We start from the raw sequence: 25,446 nt of genomic DNA, 5'->3' as shown, positions 1-25,446 counted from the left end.
TACAAACACAAAACACTGTGATTGCCAATAAAATACATGAACAAAAAACACAAAATTGGCAAAACTTTATCAATGCACTTGATCACAAAACAAACACCAGCAAATTGTACAAAACACTCAACAGCATTATGCTATCCAATAGTAACACTACACGCTCTCATGCAGCAATAATCACAACAACAGATAATCTACCCTCAAACAGACAACAAGCAAATGCACTCATACATTATTTTGCACAGACAAGCCATCTCACTTCTCACCCTGACGACCCACGCACCATTCGACGTAAGAAAGACTTCCCCACAGACTCAGACTATACACCCTTCATAGACAGTCAGACAAAACTCATAATACATAATCTCAAGCACTCATCTGCCTGTGGCCCTGATAACATAAGCAACATCCACCTAAAACACATTGGACCACAATGTATACACGCACTCACAAACATTGCAAACTACAGCTATTCACACAACACTATACCTGACATCTGGAAGCATGGTAAAGTAATCACCATTCCAAAACCGAACAAAGACCCATCAATCCCAACATCGCACTGCCCAATCACACTTCTCTGCACCCCCTCTAAAGTCATTGAACTCCTAATACTTAAACTTGTCACACCACATATTCCCCTTGCTGACTCACAACACAGTTTTAGGCCACTACACTCCACAAACACTCTTCTGATAAACCTCACAAAGAATTTTAGATGGCATCAATTCAGATAGGCCCCACCACAGAACACTTCTCATAACATTAGACATTAGTAAAGGTTTTGATGCTATCCCCCGCCACAACCTAACAAATAAAATATATAACACAGACATGCACAATAACACCAAAAGATGGCTGGCCAATTATCTGGCAGGTAGGAATGCTTACGTGTCATATAATGGCCAATCATTGCACATCAGAAACATTAAGAATGGAGTACCACAGGGCTCATTTCTATCCCCCACACTATTTAATCTATACATACATGACTAACCCATGCCAGACAACTCAAAAATACAAATCTCTTCCTACGCAGACGACATAACAATCACATGCACACATCGTAACACAGACAAAGCTGCAGAAATAATCCAGCCATACCTTGATGCACTCACCACATGGTTCATCACAAACAGACTCAAAATAGCTCCAACCAAATCTACAGCAACACTTCTCACCAACTGGACAATAGAACACAAATACATACCTCATCTCTACATCAACAACACTCTAATACCACACACAAACACACCGAAAATTCTTGGTGTAACATACAATACATTCATGTCTTTCAAACAATATAAACGTGAGGTGTGTCACATATGGAAAGAATACAGTAGAGATGATTATGATCGAAGTGGAAGACAGAGATAAGAAGAGTAGAAAGTTTGTGATAAATTATGTGCCTCCAAAAATAGCCTTGTGGGAAGAGAGTGAACATAAAAGTATGTTAGAGGACACAAGGACAACATTAAATAAGATAATGGAAGGTGGAGGAAGAATTGTTATGATGGGCGACTTTAATTGCAAAGAAGTCTGCTGGGAAGAGATGACAGTAAAGGGTGAAGACGGCTCATGGGGAAATGTTCTACTTGAGATAATTATTGACCATACAATGACACAGTGGATACAGGAGAACACTAAGTATAGAAATGAAGAAGAACCATCGAGACTAGACTTAATAATCACATCTGAACCTAGAATAGTGGAAAAGATTGAATATAAAACGCCAGTAAGTAAAAGTGACCACATATTGATTGAAATGGAACTAAATGAGGAAAAATACATGAAAAGAAATTAACAATATAGAAAAGGAAGAATGATGTATGAAAAAACAAACTTAGATAGAATAAGAGAATTCCTTCAAAAAGAAAACTGGGAAGGAATATACAAAGAAGAAACAACAGCAGAAGAGAAATGGAATATTTTGACAAGAATTTATAAAAAAAAAAAAAAAAAAAAAAAAATATATATATATATATATATATATATATATATATATAAAGTGCTGATACAACAAAAGCTGTAGAGAGTTATAAGACAAAATAGATAAAGCTTGGACCAAATGAAAGAAATACAAGACCTGAAAAATGGAAAATATATACTTGTTATAGAAATGAATATGTACAAGCGTGCAGAGAGGAAAAGAGAAAATATGAAAAAGATGTCATAGAAAAATGTAAAGATCAACCAAAACTATTTTACAGATTTATAAACAACAAACTGAAAAACAAACAAGATTTGGAGAAATGAAGACAAGGAGGAGTTGAATACACAGGAAATAGAAATGGTGGAAATTATGAACAAGCATTTTAAATCAGTGTTTACAAGGGAGAACATACAACCTGAAGAGATCGAATGGAAAGAGAAAGTCCCTCCTATGAAAGAAATAGAAGTAACAAAGAATGAAATAATGAAACACTTGAGTAATCTTGATGTTAGAAAATCACATGGACCACATGAAATAGCAGACTGGATTTTGAAAGAATGCAGAAATGAACTGGCAGACAAAATACATAGCATAATAAATAGTTCCTTGAAAGAAGGAAAAGTTCCAGAAGATTGGAAAAAAGCAAATATAGTACCTATATATAAAGGAGGAAATAAAGAAGACCCTACCAACTATAGACCAGTCTCTCTAACAAGTACAATAGCAAAAATTTGTGAAAGAATTATCAAAAGTAAATGGGTAAAATATTTAGAAAAAACAGCGTGCTAAATCCAAGGCAATTTGGATTCAGACAAGGACAATCATGTGTCACTAATTTAATATGTTTCTATTCAAGGCTAATAGATATAATACAAGAAAGAGATGGATGGGCTGATTGTGCATTTCTAGACCTAAAAAAAGCTTTTGACAAAGTACCACATAAGAAGTTGCTTAAGAAATTAGAAACTGAAGGAGGAATACAGGGCAAACTGCTTAAATGGATGGAAGACTTTTTGCAAGAAAGAAAAATGAGAGTAGTGATAAGAGACAAACACTCAAAATGGGATGACATAATAAGCGGTGTTCCACAAGGAACAGTTCTGGCCCCAATAATGTTTGCTATATATATTAATGATATGGATGAAGAAATTGAAAGTTATATGAGCTTCTTTGCAGATGATGCAAAACTATTAAAAAAAGTGACCACGGAAGAAGATTGTGAGTCACTACAGAGTGATTTAAATAAAGTATGGGAATAGAGTAGGAAGTGGGAGATGGAATTCAACACTAAAAAGTGTAGTATAATGGAATTTGGAAAAAGCAAAAACAGAATAACAGGATCATATAAATTGGGAGAAGAAGGAATAAAAAAAAGTAGAAAATGAGAAGGACCTGGGAGTCATTGTTATGAATAATATGTCACCTGAGAAACATATAAATAAGATTTTTGGAGAAACTTATAATCTAATAAGAACAATCAAAGTGGCATTTACATACCTGAATGAAGAAATGGTGAAGAAAATTCTAATCACTCTAATAAGACCAAGATTGGAATATGCAGCAAGGATATGGTCACCAAGTACAAAAAATGTATAAAAAAAACTTGAAAGAATACAAAGAGCAATTACAAAATTGGCACCAACACTCTCAAAACTATCATATGAAGAGAGACTAGCAAAACTTGAACTACAGACACTAGAGCAAAGAAGAGAGGAGATTTGATAACTATTTACAGAATCATGAAAGGCATAGAAATTATTGATAGAGAGAATCTGATAAAATGGGATGATAGAAATACAAGAGGGCATGGAAAGAAAATCAAGAAAGACAGCTATAGAAGAGATGTGAAAAAGAACAGCTTTCCTCACAGAGTAATAGACAGTTGGAACAAGTTAGATGAGAAAGTGGTGTGTGCAAAAACAATACATGAATTTAAAAGTAGTTTAGATAAAATGAGATATGAAGACGGGACACCACGAGCATAGCTCCCCTTCCCGTAAAATACAACTAGGTAAATACACACACACACACATGTTGCAACAAATTACTGCACATTGCTGTTCGTTTGCAATTCACGATTGTGCTGCCTATAATTCACTTACAATAATATATATACTGTATGTGTGTGTGTGTACACTAGGGAATTTTTAGGTATGTATTATTGTTATGATCCACTCTGGCAACACTGTTACACCAATGCTCACTCGCTCAATTTAATGGAAAATTCAATTTAGCAGACTGGACCTTGGCTGAATTAGTTTGTTAAATTGTGCTTCTACTGTATATATGAATTTGAGTCTAGGTATGTTAGAAAGTTAGAGAATAGGAGACAGGATCCAATGAGTGTTGGTCCTTTACTGTATACTCCAATTAGGTAAATACACAACAATATCATCATCTACCATATGATGATGCTTACATAGGCATCATGAGATGTGAGTGTGTATACAAGGATGCCAGCATCAATATCTTAATTATTTTTATTTTGTAGTTATAGCTGAGTGACCCCCATATTCTTTCAACTGGCTTGATCGCATTTTCTGTGGATATTAATATTCAGAGTGAAAGAGAACAAGTAATACAGCTATGACTATATTTTACAAAGTTAGTTTTGTGATGCATCATTGAATCATCATACATCAGGCATCCAATGCTGCGTGTGACAATTTGACTCATATTGAAGAGATTAAGGATATGGGTGGGGGTGGAGATTTGTAAGGCAGGGTTGGTTGCCTCTGCTGAAGGAGTTAATGAACAATAACAGCAGTTATCCATTTGGTTAATTTTTAAATAGTAGTTATCGTATTCTTATCCATGATCTACAAATTTTTTATCCTCATTTTATTACAGCTGCAGTTGGGCCTGGTGCAAGAAGCTAAAGATAGTGTAGAAGGAGGCCTTTCTGTTGTGCTGTCAAATGGATCTGTTTATGATCAGGCCAGGGCAAGACTCGTCACTGCCAAACTTCAGGTGAGATCTCATCCTTATTTATTCAGAGGGCCCAACCTTATCTGGCATGATTTATAATGTTTGTTCTACCTAATGACAGACTGTGTTCTATAGTGAGGTGGAAGTCTACTCTTCAGCTTCAGGTCAGATGTTTTTATTGACAGTATAAAAACCTTACACATACAAAACAAAAGGGGCAAAAGATTTGGGAGTGGTGATAAAAGATGATCTGTCACCTGACAGACAAGTCAGCAGAATTGTGAGAGAGACGTGTGGAATATTGGAGAAGATTAAAGAGGCATTTCTCTGTATGGATGGAAGAGATGATAAAAGAAAAAATAATCGAAACCCTGATCTGTCCATGACTGGAATGTGCATCAGTAATATGGCCCCCACACAAAGTGGAGGATTAAGCAAGATGGAAAGATTACAAAGGGCAGCAACAAAACTGGTCCCCAGCCTGGCAGATAAATCATATAAGGAAAGACTTAAAGCACTGGGTAGGCAAACTTTGAAAGATCAAATAGAAAGAGGTGACATGATTATAGTATCGAGGGCACTAAAGGGGATAGATTGCATTAATAGAAGAGGTCTCCTGATTAAAGATGGGAGGGCTTTAAGAGGTCATAAGAACATGAGAAGGAAGGAGACTACAAGAGACCATAAGGCCTACACTAGGTATTTCCATGTCTATTACCACCTGTCATCCTCATCCATAAAGTTGTCTAACTGCTTCTTAAAACAACTGATAGTTTCAGTGCTCAATACATGATTACTAAGTCTATTCCATTCATTGACCACCCTATTAGTAAACCAGTTCTTGCCTATTTCCTTCTTAAATCTAAATTTATCCAATTTAAATCCATTACTGCGAGTCCTGCCCTGTTGTTTTAATATGATGGCCTTGTTTGCATGACCCGTGTTAAACCCTTTGATCCACTTAAACACCTCAGTTAGATCACCCCGCATTGTGCGTCTTTCCAGAGAGTTTTTCATCTTGTACTACTATTAGATGTGGAGGGAGTGAACATGAGGGGACATCCTAGGATGAGGTGGATGGATGGGGTGAAGGGGGCTTTGGGGAAGAGGGGAATGTCTGTTGAGGAAGGACGGGAGAGGACAGAAGACGGGTGAATGGAGAATGGTTGTATATGGATGATGATGTGATTGCATGAGGTGGGATGGGGGGTGAGGTAGTGTGTGTGAGCAAATTTTGACGCAGCCCGGAGGGATTTCTCCCCGTCCTCTCATTTTATGCAATGGGGGGACAGAGAGGGGGGGTCGCCGATTTAATGAAGCGGCCTTGCTGTGGATGTGCTGTGTCTTGCGACACTGCTTCTGACCCATGGCAGCGGACAAGGTGCAGGGATGACCCGTCATTCAGGAGGTGCTAAGATAAGAGGGAGGGTGGAGGGGTGTGGAGTGTATTCAGGGATGGAATGGGTGGGAATGATTTTATGCCTTTTTCTTTTTGGCTACCCCCCTTGTAAGGGGGAAAAAGCCTTGGTATATGTATGTATGTATGTACTACTTTTAGAACATTTCTTGCCAATTCTTTGTCCTCTTTTTCTCTCAGGAACCAATTTTGGTCTTGGTTTTTCCTTTAGACCATATATTACTACACACTTTTTTTTTTGTCTACTGTATCTCTTACGAGATTTTCTTTTTCCTTAATTATCTTAATGACAGCATCTTCAGCCTTCTGCATTTGTTGATGAACTATTTAAAAATTACCTCATCCTTTTTCTTGTCTTTTTTCCAATAATTCCTGAGCTGTTGCAGATCGTCTTCTCTTATTCTTTTTCCTGCTTCCCCAGTCATTGCTTTTATCCATTCATCTATTTCCTTATGGTCTTGTTATTTGTGTCATTGGTTTCATTATTTTTCAACCTCTCATTTTCACATTTTAACTCAGCTAGTTCTATTTTTTTTAGTGCACTTATCTCTTTATTTCTGTTTACTCTTTTAAGTCACTTCCTTGTTTAGATCTTTATTCATCTTCCACAGATCAATAGTTTCCTGCTTCCCTGATTCATTCATATTTCTCATGTCCCTCTCTATATCAATAACTCTCCTAAAGAGTCTTCTTTTGTACCCACTAAATCCAAAGAGATGACCCTCATAGTCATTATCAAGTAGAAACCTTTTCTTGCCTCTTGGTGATCTGAAACCTATGTTTGCATTTTGCCATTGTGCCGGTAGATGGCTCTGGGTACATGCTTATATTGTAACACCACGGACAACCACATTGTAGTTTTTCTCTCCTGTCATTGTTTTCTTCCATTTTACTTCAGTTACACACTACATTGTAAATTAACCATTCCAGGTATCCATGAGCACTTCCCTTTCCATATTTCACACCCTATGTATTCTGTAAGTGTATCACTGTTATAGATGCAACTAAAAAAAAAAATGCGTTTTTTTTTATAAAAAAAACGTTTTTTTTTTTTTTATAAAAAACCTTGACCCCCCCACCCAATGCAGCTCCTGCCACTTGTCCACCACTACTACAACCACAACCATCAACCAGCAGGGATTATACTGCTTCAAGCAACATCCCCACTTTCCAGCTTGAGTCGGATGATTCAGAAACGGAATATTCTGAGGGCTCCATTGATGAACCACCCAGCCCCAGTGGCCAGCCCCAGATTTCCCCATCTGATATAGAGTAGCCTGAAGAGGAACAGCAGGAACCGCAGGACTTGGATTGGTGGAGTCAGAAGTTCAGAGCCTACTATATCTACAATGTCTGAGTCTGATGCCTGTTCCTAGGAACTCCCCCCCCTCCCCCTCCAGGGGATGGCCTTGACAGAAGGCTCCATTTGCTCCTATCCTTGCACTCTCTTCTTGCTTTTTCCAGGCCCATAGACCATGATTAATTTGTGCATACCTTATTGTATATCCTATTAAGGTCAATGAAAGTGGCATTTGACTATTTGGATGAAGAAGTGATTGAAAAAAATATTAGTTACATTGATTACACCAAAACTGGAATACACAGCAACACTATGGACACCCAGTACTGAAAAGAATATAAGGAAATTAGAAAGAATGCAGAGAGCAACGACAAAGTTGGCACCAGCTCTTTCCAAATTAACATACGAACAAAGATTATAAAAATTGGAACTACCAACACTGGAGCAGAGAAGAGAAAGAGGTGATCTACTGACTATCTTTAGAATCATGAAAGGGATAGAAATCCTTTGATAGGAATGACTTACTAAAAAATGACAATGGAAAAACAAGAGGTCATGAAAAGAAACTCAAAAAGGATAACTATAGAAGAGATCTGAAAAAAATAGCTTCCCACACAGAGTGCTGGATATCTGGAATAACTTAGATGAAGAAATAGTGTGTGCAAATACTATTCAAGATTTAAAAAAAAAACTTGATGCTGAAAGATACAAAGACGGGTCACCATGAGCATAGCTCCCTCCCTGTATAATACAACTAGGTAAATACACACATACATAAAATGGGGAGTTTTGTAGTTAAAGTGATCGACAATGTAGTCTTTGTATCTTTGTTCATTTTGCATGATCAGTGACAATGGAAAAAATAAGAAGGATTGAGGGAAAAGGAACCTACAAAGAGATGTCTCAATGTAAGTACAATTGAGTTCCCACTTGGAGTAATAGAAAAAAAAAAAACAAGAAAAAAAAAAAAAAAAAAAAAACGTGCTTGAACGAGACCCCAAAGACATACCAAAGGTTTGATAGAAATGTATTCTCTTCTATAATTGTCTTTCTTGATTTTCTTTCCATGTCCACTTGTATCTCTACTATCCCATTTTATTAGATCTTCTCTACCAATAATTTCCATGCCCTTCATGATTCTATAACATAAGAGAGGAAGAAAGAAGCAGTTTGAATGTATTTACCTAGTTGTATTTTATGGGAAGGGGAGCTATGCTCGTGGTGTCCCATCTTCATATCTCATTTTATCTAAACTATTTTTAAAATTATGTATTGTTTTTGCACACACCACTTTCTCATCTAACTTGTTCCAACTGTCTATTACTCTGTGAGGAAAGCTGTTCTTTTTCACATCTCTTCTATAGCTGTCTTTCTTGATTTTCTTTCCGTGTCCTCTTGTATTTCTATCATCCCATTTTATCAGATTCTCTCTATCAATAATTTCTATGCCTTTCATGATTCTGTAAATAGCTATCAAATCTCCTCTCTCTCTTCTTTGCTCTAGTGTCTGTAGTTCAAGTTTTGCTAGTCTTTCTTCATATGATAGTTTTGAGAGTGTTGGTGCCAATTTTGTAATTGCTCTTCGTATTCTTTCAAGTTTTTTTTATACATTTTTTTGTACTTGGTGACCATATCGTTGCTGCATATTCCAGTCTTGGTCTTATTAGAGTGATTAAAAATTTTCTTCACCATTTCTTCATCCAGGTATGTAAATGCCACTTTGATTGTTCTTATTAAATTATAAGTTTCTCCAAAAATCTTATTTATATGTTTCTCAGGTGACATATTATTCATAACAATGACTCCCAGGTCCTTCTCATTTTCTACTTTTTTTTATTCCTTCTTCTCCCAATTTATATGATCCTGTTATTCTGTTTTTGCTTTTTCCAAATACCATTATACTACACTTTTTAGTGTTGAACTCCATCTCCCACTTCCTACTCCATCCCTGTACTTTATTTAGATCACTCTGTAGTGACTCACAATCTTCTTCCGTGTTCACTTTTTTTAATAGTTTTGCATCATCTGCAAAGAAGCTCATATAACTTTCAATTTCTTCATCCATATCATTAATGTATATAGCAAACATTTTTGGGGCCAGAACTGTTCCTTGTGGAACACCGCTTATTACTTCATCCCAGTTAGAGTGTTTGTCTCTTATCACTACTCATTTTTCTTGCAAAAAGTTTTCCATCCATTTAAGCAGTTTGCCCTGTATTCCTCCTTCAGTTTCTAATTTCTTAAGCAACTTCTTATGTGGTACTTTGTCAAAGGTTTTTTTTAGGTCTAGAAATGCACAATCAGCCCATCCATCTCTTTCTTGTATTATATCTATTAGCCTTGAATAGAAACATATTAAATTGGTGACGCATGATTGTCCTTGTCTGAATCCAAATTGCCTTGGATTTAGCACGCTGTTTTTTCTTAATATTCTACCCATCTACTTTTGACAATTTTTTTCACATATTTTTGCTATTGTACTTGTTAGAGAGACTGGTCTACAGTTGGTAGGGTCTTCTTTATTTCCCCCTTTATATGTAAGTACTATATTTGCTTTTTTCCAATCTTCTGGAACTTTTCCTTCTTTCAAGGAACTATTTATTATGCTATGTATTTTGTCTGCCAGTTCATTCCTGCATTCTTTCAAAATCCAGTTTGTTATTTCATGTGGTCCATGTGATTTTCTGACATCAAGATTACTCAAGTGTTTCAATATTTCATTCTTAGTTCTATTTCTTTCATGGGGGGGGGGGGACTTTCTCTTTCCATTCGATCTCTTCAGGTTGTATGTTCTCCCTTGTAAACACTGATTTAAAATGCTTGTTCATAATTTCTGCCATTTCAATTTCCTCTGCGTATTCATCTCCTCATTGTCTTAATTTCTCCAAATCTTGTTTGTTTTTCAGTTTGCTGTTTACAAATCTGTAGAATAGTTTTAGTTGATCTTTACATTTTTCTATGACATCTTTTTCATATTTTCTCTTTTCCCCTCTGCACACTTGTACATATTTATTTCTATAACAAGTATATATTTTCCATTTTTCAGGTCTTCTGAATTTTTTCCGTTTGGTCCAAGCTTTGTCTCTTTTGTCTTTTAACTCCCTCCAACTTTTGTTGTACCAGCACTTTACATATTCTTTTGTTTTTGTCTTGGGACATACTTTTCCACTCCTTTTTTTTTTTTTTTTATATAAATTTTTGTCAAAATATTCCATTTCTCTTCCACTGATGTTTCTTCTTTGTATATTCCTTCCCAGTTTTCTTTTTGAAAGAATTCTCTTATTTTATCAAAGTTTGTTTTTTCATACATCACTCTTTCTTTTCTATATTGTTCATTTCTTTTCATGTATTTTTCCTCATTTAGTTCCAGTTCAATCAGTATATGGTCGCTTTTACTTATTAGTGTTTTATATTCAATCTTTTCTACTATTCTAGGTTCAGATGTGATTATTAGGTCTAGTCTCGATGGTTCTTCTTCATTTCTATACCTAGTGTTCTCCTGTATCCACTGTGTCATTGTATGGTCAATAATCATCTCAAGTAGAACATTTCCCATGAGCCGTCTCCACCCTTTACTGTCATCTCTTCCCAGCAGACTTCTTTGCAATTAAAGTCGCCCATCATAACTATTCTTCCTCCATCTTCCATTATCTTATTTAATGTTATCTTTGTGTCCTCTAACATACTTTTATGTTCACTCTCTTCCCACGAGGCTGTTTTTGGAGGCACATAATTTATCACAAACTTTCTGCTCTTCTTATTTCTGTCTTCCACTTCGATCATAATCATCTCTACTGTATTCTTTCCATATGTGACACACCTCACGTTTATATCCTTCTTAGTCAGGAACATAACTCCACCCCCTTGCTTTGTCTCTCTGTTTCTAATCCAATAATTATATGCATCATATCCTAGACTGTTGGGTGGTAGTGGCCCTTTTAATTTCGTTTCTACAATTCCCATTATGTCTGGTTCTTTTTCCTTCAGATAATCATGCAGCTCATTCAATCCTGTAATTAATCCATCTATGTGTAAGACACTCTTAGTTTTCTGCCACTTCCAATGTATTCTCTGTTTCCCTCTTGTTTTTCTTTAGTATTTCGAATTTCCTTACTTTCATATTCACTACTCTCCAATAGAATTTCTCTTTTTCTGACTCTGTTCTGTTCTCGTTTTTTTCCTTAGCTTGTTTTCTTTTCATTTTTTCCTCCCCTCTTTCCTCTTTATTCATTTCCCTTTTTATCCATACCTTTTTTTATTGTTCACTTGCTGCTAGTTTCCCTGTTTTTGTTAAGATATTCTCTGCCGTCGTTTGTGACCTGAATTTAACCCCTTCCATACGGTGCCGCACATGTAGGCGTCATGAGGAGCAAGTGGATTCGCGACGCTGCCATATCGGCGTCTTGATTATATTTATTGTAGTCGCCCCTGTGTTTTTACATTCTCCCAAATGCGCCCTTAATCCCATTCTCTGTGGTTTTCAAAATTCGCGGGTGAAAGAGAGAACGATCGATATAAGCGGCGACTATATTTTATGATGCGAATATTATTTCGTTACGTCGTACGGCTGGCATTGGCTGCTGCCCGCGAGATTTAAGTCCCGTATTGAAGTGGTTAATCTTAATTGGTCTGGTCTTATCTGTACTATACTTTCCGAGTCTAAACTTCTCTTCAATTTGTTTTATGATTTCAGGTTCATCTTCCTGAACTAATTGTAGTAATCTGCTTACTTTTTCATTTTCCTCATTGATTCTTGTGGTTCTATCTGGGTTGTGTTTCTCTTCCATTCCTAATATAATTATACTTTTTTTTTTTTATCTGCTAAGTCTCTTACTATATTCTCCTTCTGTCTCATCACTTTGATAACTGAGTTTTCAGTTTGTTCATTCATTTGCTGTTTAATTATGTCAGTAAATGCAACTTTACTGTTTTCTTGGATTGTCTTCCAACCCTTAGCTTCTTTAGCTATGGCCTCTTTGTTTTCTTTACTATTCCTCTTTAATTCTTCATTCTCCTCTTTTCTACTTTGAGATGAGGTGTCTGAGAAGTATGATGGGGGTTACTAGGCTGGATAGAGAAATGAGGAGGTGAGGAGGAGAACAGGGGTGGAAAGGGGGTTGGGAGATAGGGTTGATGGAAGAGTATTAGGATAGTTTGGACACATGGAAAGAATGAGTGAAGAAAGACTAGTAAAAGAGGTATGGAAGGCAGATGTGGAGGGAGTGAACATGAGGGGACGTCCTAGGATGAGGTGGATGGATGGGGTGAAAGGGGCTTTGGGGAAGAGGGGAATGTCTGTTGAGGAAGGACGGGAGAGGACAGAAGACGGGTGAATGGAGAATGGTTGTATATGGATGATGTTGTGATGCATGAGGTGGAATGGGCGGGGATGGGGGGTGAGGTAGTATGTGTGAACAAATTTTGACGCAGCCTGAAGGGATTTCTCCCTGTCTTCTCCTTTATGCATGGGATGATGCGTCATCCAGGAAGTGCTAAGATGAGAGGGAGGGTGGAGGGGTGTGGAGTGTATTCAGGGATGGAATGAGTGGGAATAATTTTATGCCTTTCCTTTTTGGCTACCTCCCTTGTAAGGGGGAAAAGCCTTGATATATGTATAAATAGTCATCAAGTCTTCTCTCTCTCTTCTTTGCTCTAATGTCTGTAACTCAAGTTTTGCCAGCCTCTCCTCATATGATAGTTCTGAGAGCATTGGAGCCAATTTCATAATTGCTCTTTGTGTTCTTTCAAGTATTGTTATACATTTTTTTGTACTTGGTGACCACGTCGTCACTGCATACTCCAATTTTGGTCATATTAAAGTGACTAGTATTCTCTTCACCATTTCTTCATCCAGGTATGTAAATGCTGCTTTAATTGTTCTTATCAAATTATAAGTTTCTCCAAAAATTTTGTTATATGTTTCTCAGGGGACATATTATTCATAATAATGACTCCTAGGGCCTTCTCTATTTCCACTTTTTAATTTCTTCCTCTCCCAATGTATATGATCCCACTATTCTTTTTTGGCGTCTTCTAAATTCCATTATACTACACTACTACACTTCTTAATGTTGAATTCCATCTCCCACTTCCTACTCCATTCCCATACTTTATTGAGATCACTTTGCAGTGATTCACAATCTTCTTCGGTATTCACTTTTTTCAACATTTTAGCATCGTCTGCGAAGAAGCTCATATAACTTTCATTTCCTTCATCCATATCATTTATATATATAGCAAACATTATTGGGGCCAGTACTATTCCTTGTGAAACTCCACTAATCTCCTCATCCCAATTGTCTCTTATCACCACTCTCATTTTCCTTTCATGCAAGAAGTCTTTCATCCACTTAAGTAGTTTGCTCTGTATTCCTCCTACAGTTTGTAATTTCTTTAGCAATTTCTTATGTGGCACTTTATCAAAAACTTTTTTCAGGTCTAGAAATGCACAATCAGCCCATCTATTTCTTTCCTGTATTATATCTATTAGTCTTGAATAGAAACACATCAAGTTTGTGACACATGATCTTCCTCATCTAAATCCAAACTGCCTCGGATTTAGTACATTGTTTTTTTCCAAATGCCTTACCCATCTAATTTTGATAATTCTTTCACAATTTTTTTCTACCATACTTATAAGAGAGATCAGTCTATAGTTAGTAGGGTCTTCTTTGTTCCCCCCTTATATATTGGTACTATATTTACTCTTTTCCAATCTTCTGGAACTTTTCCTTCCTTCAATGAACTGCTTATTAGACTTTGTATTTTGTCTGTTAGTTCAACCCTGCATTCTTTCAAAATCCAGTTTGCCATTTCATCTGGTCCATGTGATTTTCTGACATCAAGATTACTCAAGTGATTCATTATTTCATTCTTTGTTACTTCTATTTCTTCCATAGGGGGAACTTTCCCTTCCCAATCGTCATCTCTCAGTTGTATATTCTCCCTCATAAACACTGATTTAAAATGCTTGTTCATAATTTCTGCCATTTCTATTTCCTCTGTGTATTCTATTCCTCCTTGTCGTAGTTTCTCTAATTCTTGTTTGTTTTTCAGTTTGTTGTTTACAAATGTATAGAATAGTTTTGGTTTATCTTTACATTTTTTGTGACATCCTTTTTGTGTTTTCTCTTTTTTTTTTTTTCTCTCTGCTCACTTGTACATATTCATTCCTATAATCAGTATATATTTTCCATTTTTTTTTCTTTCCTCCATTTTATCCAAGCTTTATCCCTTTTATCTTTTAACTCTCTACATCTTTTGTTGTACCAACATTTTACATATCCTTTTTCTTGTTTTTGTCTTGGAACATACTTTTCCACTCCTTTATAAATTGTTGTCAAAATTTTCCATTTCTTTTCTACTATTGTTTCCTCTTTGTATATCCTTTCCCAGTCTGTTTTTTGAAAAAGAATCTCTTATTTGATCAAAATTTGTTTTTCCATACATTCCTCCCTTTCTATATTGTTTTTTTTTTTCTCATGTATTTTTCTTCATTTAGTTCCAGTTCTACTAATATGTGGTCACTTTTACTTAGTGGTGTCTTATATTCAATCTTGTCCACTATTTCAGGTTCTGATGTGATTATTAGGTCAAGTCTCGATGGCTCTTCCTCATTTCTATACCTAGTATTCTCTTGTATCCATTGCGTCATTGTATGTACTATAATCATATCAAGTAGTACATTTCCCCATAGGTCTTCTCCACCCTTCACTGTCATCTCTTCCCAGCAGATTTCTTTACAATTAAAGTCACCCATTATAACTATTCTCAATCCATCTTCCATTATCTTATTTAGTATTGCCTTGTGTCTTCTAACATATTTTTGTGTTCTATCTCTTCCCACGAAGTCATTTTAGGAGGCACATAATTTACCACAAACTTCCTGCTCTTCTTGTCCCTGTCCTCTATTTCCATCATTATCATTTCCACTCTATTCTTCCCATATGTAACATTCCTCACATTTATATCCTTAGTCAGGAACATAACTCCACCACCTTATTTTACTTCTCTGTTTCTAATCCAATAATTATATACACCATGTTCTACACTGTTGGGTGGTAATGGACCTTTCAATTTTGCCTCCACAATTCCCATTATGTCTGGTTCCTTTTCCATCAGGTAATCATTCATTTCATTCAAGCCTGTTATTAATCCATCTATATTTATGAAGGACACTTTTAATTTTCTGTTACCTCCATCCTGTTTTCTGTTTCCCTTCCATTTTTCTCTCCTGTGAGCAATTTCCTCTTTTTCATATCCACTACTCTCCAATAGAATTTCTCTTTGACTCTGTTCTGTTCTCATTTTTTTCCCCTAGCTTTGATTCTTTTTGTTTTTTCCTCCTCTTTTTCCTCTTTATTCATGTTTCCTTTTATCCATACCTGTTTGTACTGATCACTTCCTGCTAGTTTTCCTGTTTTTGATAAGACATTCTCTGCTGTCGTTTGTGACCTGAATTTAACCTTAATTGGTCTGGTCTTGTCTATACTGTATTTCTGAAGTCTACATATTTCTTCAATTTCTTTCCCTATTTCCTGTTCACCTTCTTGAAATATTTTTAGTACTCTGTTCACTCTTTCTTTATCCTCTCTTACTCTTGTATTCCTATTTGGATTATGTTTCTCTTCCATTCCTAACATAATTATACATTTCTTTTTATCTGCTAAGTCTCTTACTATAATGTCCTTCTCTCTCATCATTTTAATAGCTGTGTCCTTAGTGTGTTCCTTCATCTGTTGTTTCACTATATCTCTAAATTCAATTTTGCTATTTTCCTGAACCTTTTTCCAACCATTTACCTCTTTTTCTATGGACTCTTTATTCTCATTATTATTCCTCTTTAATTCCTCATTCTCATCCTTTATTTCTTTTAACTATCTTTCTAATTCTTTTATTTCTTTATTTAGGTTTTGGTTCTCCTTTAGTTCTTCCAATTTATGAACTCTTTGTGTAATCCATGTAAGTTGACTGAACCTAACCTCCCACTGTTCATTAATTTTCGCTAGTTTTTCCTCTAGACTTGCTAATCGGTGGAGGTTGTCATCTCCTCCCTCATTAAATACATGGAAATAAATATCTTCACCTTCCATTGCACTGCTCTTATCTATATTTCTAATTTTTACATTTTTACTAATCTTTTCAACTTCACCTTTACAAGTCCAGATGAACCTCCAACCTAGTAATAAAGAGCAGAATGTGAACCTAGTATACCAATATACTTGCAATAATTTAGCTATTGTGCTTGTAAGGGAGACTGGTTTATAGTTTGTTGGGTCTTCCTTATCTCCCCTTTATATATTGGCACAATATTGGCATTTTCCCAGTCTTGCGGTACCTTTCCTTCTTTGAGTGAGCAATCTATTATCTTATATGTTTTATTCGTTAGTTCATCCATACATTCCTTTTGTATCCATTTTGCAATTCCATCCAGGCCATGTGATTTCTTTCATTAGGGGGATCTTTCTCCCTTTTCTTCATCCCAATTGTGTATTTACCTTGTTGTATTATACAGGACGAGAGCTATGCTTGTAGTGACCCATTTTCGTATCTCTCCACATCCAGTTTATTCTTAAAATTGTGTATATTTTTGGCACTCACTGTTTCTCCGTTTAGTTTCTTTCAGACATCAATCACTCCATGTGGGAAACTATTCTTTTTCAGTTTTCTTCTGTAACTGTCCTTTGGCTTCTTTTTGTGTCCTCTTGTTTCTCTTCTGTCCCATTTTAATAAGTTGTCTCTATCAAGAATTTCCATCCTTTTCATAATTCTGTAAATGGTGAACAAATCACCTCTTTCTCTTCTCTGTTCCAGTGTTGATAGATGTAATTTATCCAATCTTTGTTCATATGTCAAATTTGATAGTGTAGGTGCCATTTTTGTTGATGTTCATTGGATTCTTTCTAATTTTCTTATGTTCTTTTTTGTGCTAGGTGCCCATAGTGTTGCAGCATACTCTAGTTTAGGTCTTATTAATGTTTACACTATTTTCTTGACCATTTCTTCATCCATGTAGTCTTAATAAGTTAAATGTCTTTCCAAATAATCTATTGACATGTTTATCAGGTGTCAAGTCACTTGAGGTGATCACTCCCAGGTCCCTTTCCAAATCAACTTTTTTGACTTCCTTGTTTCCAATTTTGTATTGACCCAATATTCTATTTTTGCTTTTTCCAAATTCCATTATACTACATTTCTTAATGCTGAAGTTCATCTCACATCTCTGACTCCATTTCCATATTCTGTCCAGGTCTTCCTGTAGTGATCTGCAATCTTCTTCTGTTCTTACATTTATATATATGGCAAACATTAAAGGAGCCAATACAGAGCCTTGCGGGATGCCACTCTTCACATCTTCCCAGTTTGAATTTTTGTCTCTAAGTACCACTCTCATTTTTCTCCCACTTAAGAAATTCTTCATCCATTCCAGTAGCTTACCTTGTATTCCTCCTATTGTTTCAATTTTTCTTATTAATTTTTTATTCGGTACTTTGTCAAATGTCTTTTGCAAGTCCAAGAAGGTGCAATCTGCCCAGCCATCTCTTTCTTGTATTATCTCAATTAATCTCGAGTAAAAGCATATTAAGTTTGTGGTACACGATCTTCCACGTCTAAAGGCAAATTGTTTGGGGTTAATTATTTTATTTTCTTCCAAGTGTTTGGTCCATTTCTTTTGTAAATACAGATTTGAAATGTTCATAATTTCAGATATTTCTATATATTCTGTATTCCCTTGACGTATTTTCACTATTTCTTGTTTATTTTTTAATTTACTATTTACGTATCTGTAGAATAATTTAGATTGATCCTTACATTTGTCTATTATGTCTTTTTCATAATTTCTTTTTTCTTCCCTTTGTATTTTTACATATTTCTTAGTTTGATATATGCCATTAACCTGTTTTTTTTCCATCTTTTCCAAGCTTTGTCTCTTCTATCTTTTGCCTCACTACATTTTTTGTAGTACCAGCACTTAACATACACTTTTTCCTGTTTTTCTTCATTATAGATTTCTTTTAATATTGTCCATTTCTCTTCCATCTGCATTTCTTCATTAAAGAAGTTTTCCCAACTCGCTTTTTGAAAGAATATTCTAAGTTTCCCAAAATCTATTTTGTTAAACATTAGTCTTCCTTTTCTGTGTTTCTCATTTCTTACCAAATAAATTTCCTCTTTTAGTTCGAGCTCAATTAGTATGTGGTCACTCTTTTCAATTAGTGTCTTATATTCCATTTTGTCAATAATTTCAGGCTCTGACATAAATATTAAGTCTAGTCTCGACGGTTCTTCATTATTTCTATATCTGGCATTCTCTTTAACCCATTGAGTCATTGTGTATTCACTGGTCATGTCCAGTAGTAAACACACACACATACACCAACATAGATGGATTGATATCAGGAATAGATGAACTAAATGACTACCCAGAACAAGAAAAAACAGATATAATGGGGACTGTGGAGACGAAATTGAAAGGATCATTACCACCAAATAGTATAGATTAAGGCTTATACAATTGTTGGATCAGAAAGAGAGAAACAAAGCAGGGTGGAGGAGTCATGTTACTAACCAACAAAAATCACAGGAGGAGTTGATTATGATAAGAGTTGAGGATAGAAATGAAAAATAGAAAGTATGCAGTGATTTATGTCCCGCCAAAAACTGATGCATGGATTGAAAATGAACACTCCAAAATGCTGGAAGACACAAGACAGACACTAAATGAAACACTAAAGAAAGAAGGAAATCTGGTAATTATGGGTGATTTTAACTCAAAAGAAACATGTTGGGAAGAAATGACTGTGGAAGGTGGAGAAGATCACTGGGGAAACATATTACTGGAAATGACACAATGGGTCAAGGAAAATACCAGATATAGAAATAATTATGAACCATCAAGATTGGATTTGATATTCACATCAGAACCCAAAATTGTGGATAAAATTGAATACAAGACAGTATTAGAAAAAGTTATCACATACCACTAGAACTAGAATTAAAAGAAGAAACAACTATAGAAATAAATTAAAAACACAGAAAAGGAAGACTGACATACTACAAAACAGATTTTGGGAAACTTAGAAAATTCTTTCAAGAAGCAAATTGGGAAAAAATTAATAATGAAGAAACAAAGGTGGAAGAGAAATGGACAATTTGGAAGGAAACCTATAATGAAGGAGTGGACAAGTATGAACCTAGACAAAAACAGGAAATGGTATACATAAAATCGTGAGGCAAAAAACAAAAGAGATAAAGTGTGGAAATGATGGGGGGAAAATGAGAAATAGAAAATGTACACCATACTAAGAAATGAATATGTAAGAATACATAGGGAAGAAAAAAATATGAAAAGGACATAATAGATAAATGTAAAGATCGACCCAAATCATTTCATAAAAAAGTAAATGGGAAACTAAAAAACAAACAGGAAATACTTAAATTATGTCAAGGTAATAGAGAATACACAGAGGATATAGAAATGGCAGATATGAACAAACATTTCAAATCTGTGTTCACCAAAGAAAAAGAAAATCTACAAAACTTTGACCAAAGAAATGAAGTAAGATTTCCCCCAGTGAAGGAATTAAATATAATAAAATAAGGAATCAAATACTAAGGCTTGATGTTAACAAATCACATGGCCCGGACGGAGTTGTAAACTGGATACTAAAGGAATGTATAGATGAACTAACAGGAAAAATATAGAAAATAGTTAAATGTTCACTCATAGAAGGAAAACTTCCAGGAGACTGGAAAAATACCAATATAGTATGAATATGTAAGGGAGGAAATAAGGAAGACCCAATAAATTATAGACCAGTGTCCCTAATGAGTACAATAGTTAAAATTTGTGAGAGTTATCAAATATAGATGGTCAAAATATCTGGAGGAGAACAATATACTGAACCTGAGGCAATTTGGATTCAGACAGGGAAGATCATGTACCACTAATTTGATTTGTTTCTATTCAAGATTGATAGATATATTGCAAGAAAGGGATGGCTGGGCAGACTGTGCCTTCCTGGACATACAAAAAGCATTTGATAAAGTACCACACAGACAATAGCTAAATAAACTGGAAACAATAGGAGGCATACATGGAAAACTATTGAATTGGATGGAGGATTTCCTACATGGAAGAAAAATGAGAGTAGTGCTCAGAGACAAATATTCAAAGTGGGAAGAAATGAGTAGTGGTTTCCCACAGGGGTCAGTACTAGCTCCGATAATGTTTGCTATACAGACGCTCCTCTACTTATGTTCATTCATTTTACGTTTTTTCGATTTTACGTTTGAACTGACTGTAAAAAAAAAAAGAAAAAAAAAAGATTTTTTTTTTTTTTTTTTTTAGTGAATTTTTTAGTTTAGCGCGCTCTCCGTAGTTCAAATGATACTTGCACATGACGCTGCATCCATTGTTTACATTGCACAAACGACAAACTGAACATGCCTTGCCTCATCCTCATCCTCCTCCTCCCCCTCCTCCTCCACCATCTCAATTTATGTTGCTTGAATTTAATTTATTTGAAATTAATGTTATTATTTTACAATGTTATGTGTATAATTAATTATTTAGGGGTGTTTTATAAGATACGGTAATAGAATTTACGGATGTATAGTACAGTAACAACTTACGTTCGGTCGTTCGGAACGTAACTAAAACGTAAGTTGAGGAGCGTCTGTATATGTGAATGACATGGACAAAAGTATTGAATGTTACATGAATTTCTTTGCGGATGACACAAAGTTATTGAAGAAAATAAGCTCCAAAAAAGACTGATTCATTACAGAGTGATTTGAACAAAGTCTCAGAGTGGAGCAAGAGATGGGGAGTAGAATTCAACATCAAGAAATGTAATATAAGTGAATTTGGGAAAAGCAAGAATAGAATATCAGGACAGTATAAAATTTACAAAAAAGAAGTATATACATACATACATATACTAAAGGCTTTTTCCCCCTTACACAGGGGGTAGCCAAAAAGAAAAAGCCATAGAAAATACTCCCACCCATTTCATTTCCCATATATTCCACTCCCCTCCACCCTCCTCCCTCCCTCCTATCTTGGCACCTCCTGGATGATCATCCCTGCATCCTGTCCACTGCCCTGGGTCAGAAGCAGTACCGCAAGACACACCACATCCACAGCAAGGCCGCTTCATAAATTCGGTGACCCCTCCCTCTCCGTGCCATCATGCAGGAAAGGAGAAGACGAGGAGAAATCCCTTCGGGCTGCGTCAATATTTTTTCTCATACATACTTCCTCACCCCCCATCCCCCACCCACTCCCCCTCATGCATCACAGCCTCATCTATACACAATCCTTCTCCATTCACCCCTATCTTCTGTCCTCTCCCGTCCTTCCTCTACAGACATTCCTCTCTTTTGTAAAGCCCCTTTCACCCCATCCATCCATCTCATCGTAGGATGCCCCCTCATATTCTCTCCTTCCACCTCCGCCTTCCATACTTCTTTTACTAATCTTTCTTCACTCATTCTTTCCATGTGTCCAAACCATCCCAATACTCTTTCATCAACCCTATCTCCCAGCCCCCTTCCCACCCCTGTTCTCCTCCTCACCTCCTCATTTCTCACTCTATCCAGCCTAGTAACCCCTATCATACTTCTCAAACATTTCATCTCAAACACATTCAAACTCCTTCTCTCTTCCTCTCTCATGTTCCATGTTTCTGCCCCGTACATTGCTGTTGGCACAATCACTCCTTCATATAACCTCCTCTTAGCATCCATTCCCAGATGTCTATTTCTCATTACACTTTTTAATCCACCAAGGCATTTACTCGCTTCTCTCAATCTACATTTTACCTCCACCCCCACTCCTCCCTTTCCTGTCACAATCGCACCCAAGTATCTTAAAATTATCCACTTCCAGTTTCTCACCCTTAAGGGGGTACACGACACCTAGGGGTCATTTTCTAAACTATTTAGAGTAAAGAGCTGAAACTTCTCAGGTAAATAGGTATCCATGTTGCCTACATTTTAGGTGAAACAGAATGATGTATGTACACATGTACATATACCAGTAACGACATTTAAAAGTGCACAGCATCATAATACGTGGACCAATTTGTTTTATATTTTGGCTATGATTAGTCAGTAGGCACACCTAGGGCGGGTCATTGAGTAATTGAACAATTTCCATTATACTTTTGCATACAGGCATTTCAAATTTAATGTCCGGCAAAAATCGTGAACAATTACTTTTTTTTTTTGGTCTTGTTTCCATTATTACTCCTAACTCTTTCATCTTATTCAAAATATTTGAATGACCGGCCCTAGCAGTTACTAAATGTAATATTTCCTGTAAGTTTCATCTAAATCTGATGTATCCTAGATTTTTTATGATTAAAAAAAAGTAAAAAAATATTGAACGGAGATATGGCGACTTGAAATATAAATATATCTGTAACTTGCTTATAGTTTCACCAATTTGACTAATTTTTTCATGGCTTAATTCTTATTATATAATGGATAAGTACAGTAAAAATCATCAACATATTTTAATTATAAGTACTTTAAATAATGAAAAACTAAACTATAAGTACAGGTACTCCTCGTTTAACGACCTACTCGGTTAACGACAACTCGGAGTAACGACGGGCTTTATGACGTCGTTTAACGTAAATCTCCCGAAGTTACGACGTCGTGTACGATAATTAAGTTGGCTGAGGCAAATTTGTATGATGTTATAAATGAACTTGTATGGTGGATATTAGCTGTGTTCTGAAGCTTAGGTCTACATTACCATCCTGCAAGCTGCAAAAACTACCCGGGGTACAGTGTATACCGGTAGTGGTAAATTTTTAGTTTCGACCATGGGCGCAATATAACAATAGAAAATTAATCATTAATTTTGTAAATTATAATGTATCAACGTAATATGCAATTTTGTGAGCGGGAAAAAAAAAATGCTAAAGCAGATTTCGTAAGTAACGAAGTCATGTCGGACGAATGGTACACCATGTTTGTTATGATAGATGCCGATGTCGAAGAAATGAAAGGATGATAAATTAATTCGTCTAACCTAAACTAAACTAAACTAACCTAACCTGTGTTTAATAAATCATTACCTGCAAATTAAATGTCATCCGGATCGTCCTCGTTGTCGTCGTCGTGAGAGACGTTGGCAGACGACAAGATGGCGTCCCGAGCCTATGCTACCGACTTCGTTCATTAGCATATTTTCTTGTAGCAAGGTATTTTTTACTTTCATTTCCGCCCACAAAATTGCATATTACGTTGATACATTTTAATTTGCAAAATTAATAATTAATTTTCTATTGCTATATTGCGCCTATGGTCGAAACTAAAAAAAATACCCCGGTATCAATATGGAATGTCAGCATACGCGGATTTGGTCATATACGGTAATTTTAGGAACCTAACCACCGTAAATAAACAGTAAATAAAGCTTTAATGTACTGTATAAAAGAGGGAAAATACACGAAAATTAAGATACATGTATTGCTGGACATTGTATATACAGTACATGTACGTATATGTATACACTTTCGCTGCTTAACGACCAATTCTGTTAACGACGGCGCGCTGGTCCCAATTGTCGTCGTTAAACGAGGAGTACTTGTACTGTATATATATAAAGTCCGACTTGCGTCCAGATCGACTTACGACCTGTCTGTCGGAACCGAACTCGGTCGTAAGTCGACGACAACCTGTACAAAAAAAGGTCCTAAACAGATTTCGTAAGTATCGAAGTCGTGTCGGATGAATGGTACGCCATGTTTGTTATGATAGATGCCGACGTCAAAGAAATGAAAGGATAAATTCGTCTAACCTAACCTATGTTTAATAAATCATTACTTGCAAATTAAATGTCATCCGGCTCGTCCTCGTAGTCGTCGTCGTGAGAGACGTTGGCGGGCTTTTCAACCACTCCCTCAGCTTGCGGGGTATACAAAGTTCTTGCAGCTTGAAGGAATGCATGTATCTCTGCTCCATAACATTCCTTCTAGAAAATGTACCTAGCGAGGTACTGTCGGAAGTACCGAGGCCGTCAATTGACAGACGACAAGATGGCGTCCCGATCCTTTGCTACCAACTTCGTTCATTAGTATATTTGCTTATAGTAAGGTATTTTTTATTTTCATTTCCGCCCACAAAATGGCATATTACGTTGATACATTTTAATTCAAAAAATCAATAATTAATTTTCTATTGCTATATTGCGCCCATGGTCGAAACTAAAAAATATCCAAATGACTACAGTCGGAGTGGAGCGAGACTAGACCAATGCAAAATGGCTGTCTGTGTTGTGGATGCTATCATGTCATAGCCATGATAGCGTGAATGAATGCGGTGGCATGGACTCGAAAACTGTCGAAGTTTTCGCAATTTTCTTGTCAAGATACATGCATCTTGGTTATAACTTGGTTGTAACTTTTGCTAGGCCTATGCACTGTCACCGTCGGCAGGCTAGCTACGAAACATGTCAAAATAGTACGTCACTGTCCGAGGCATTTTTTTGCACTGAAGCCACACATTAGGCGCACCTCACAATAAGGCGCACCACCTGATTTTGGCCGATTTTAAGGATTTTGCCCACGCCTTATGGTCCGAAAAATACGGTATCTATATCTTCACTTTTTAGTATAGCCACCCCTTCTCTTCTTCGTCCCCTCTTCACTCCTGAAAACCTCCTAACTACCCTCCCTAACTCACACTTGCCCCTTCCTTTCAATTTAGTTTCACTCAAAGCCAGCACATCCATCTTTCTTCTCACAAACATACTACCTATCTCATACCTTTTACTCTCATCTGTACCACATCCACATTTGGTGGCAGCATTCTATCCCCCACCACAGGGTAGGCGAAAAAAGGAAATGAATATTCAGA

The 25,446-nt window shown here is 36.1% G+C and overlaps 1 protein-coding gene across 6 annotated transcripts in view; it reads left to right on the top strand.

The window, feature by feature from the left end:
- Positions 1-25,446, top strand: part of ida (anaphase promoting complex subunit 5 ida) — a 334,874-nt gene that overhangs the window by 284,681 nt on the left and 24,747 nt on the right. For all 6 annotated transcript variants that reach the window (XM_076201024.1, XM_076201023.1, XM_076201022.1 and 3 more), the window contains exon 15: positions 4,778-4,897. In XM_076201024.1, the coding sequence (XP_076057139.1) occupies positions 4,778-4,897 (120 nt within the window). The remainder of the gene's footprint in view (positions 1-4,777; positions 4,898-25,446) is intronic.

Source organism: Oratosquilla oratoria, chromosome 17 (assembly GCF_046742065.1).
Source record: "Oratosquilla oratoria isolate Oo_2021 chromosome 17, ASM4674206v1, whole genome shotgun sequence".
NCBI classification, from domain to species: domain Eukaryota; kingdom Metazoa; phylum Arthropoda; class Malacostraca; order Stomatopoda; family Squillidae; genus Oratosquilla; species Oratosquilla oratoria.
The sequence above is the reverse complement of the archived record's forward strand: the minus strand, read 5'-3'. Positions and strand labels throughout refer to the sequence as shown.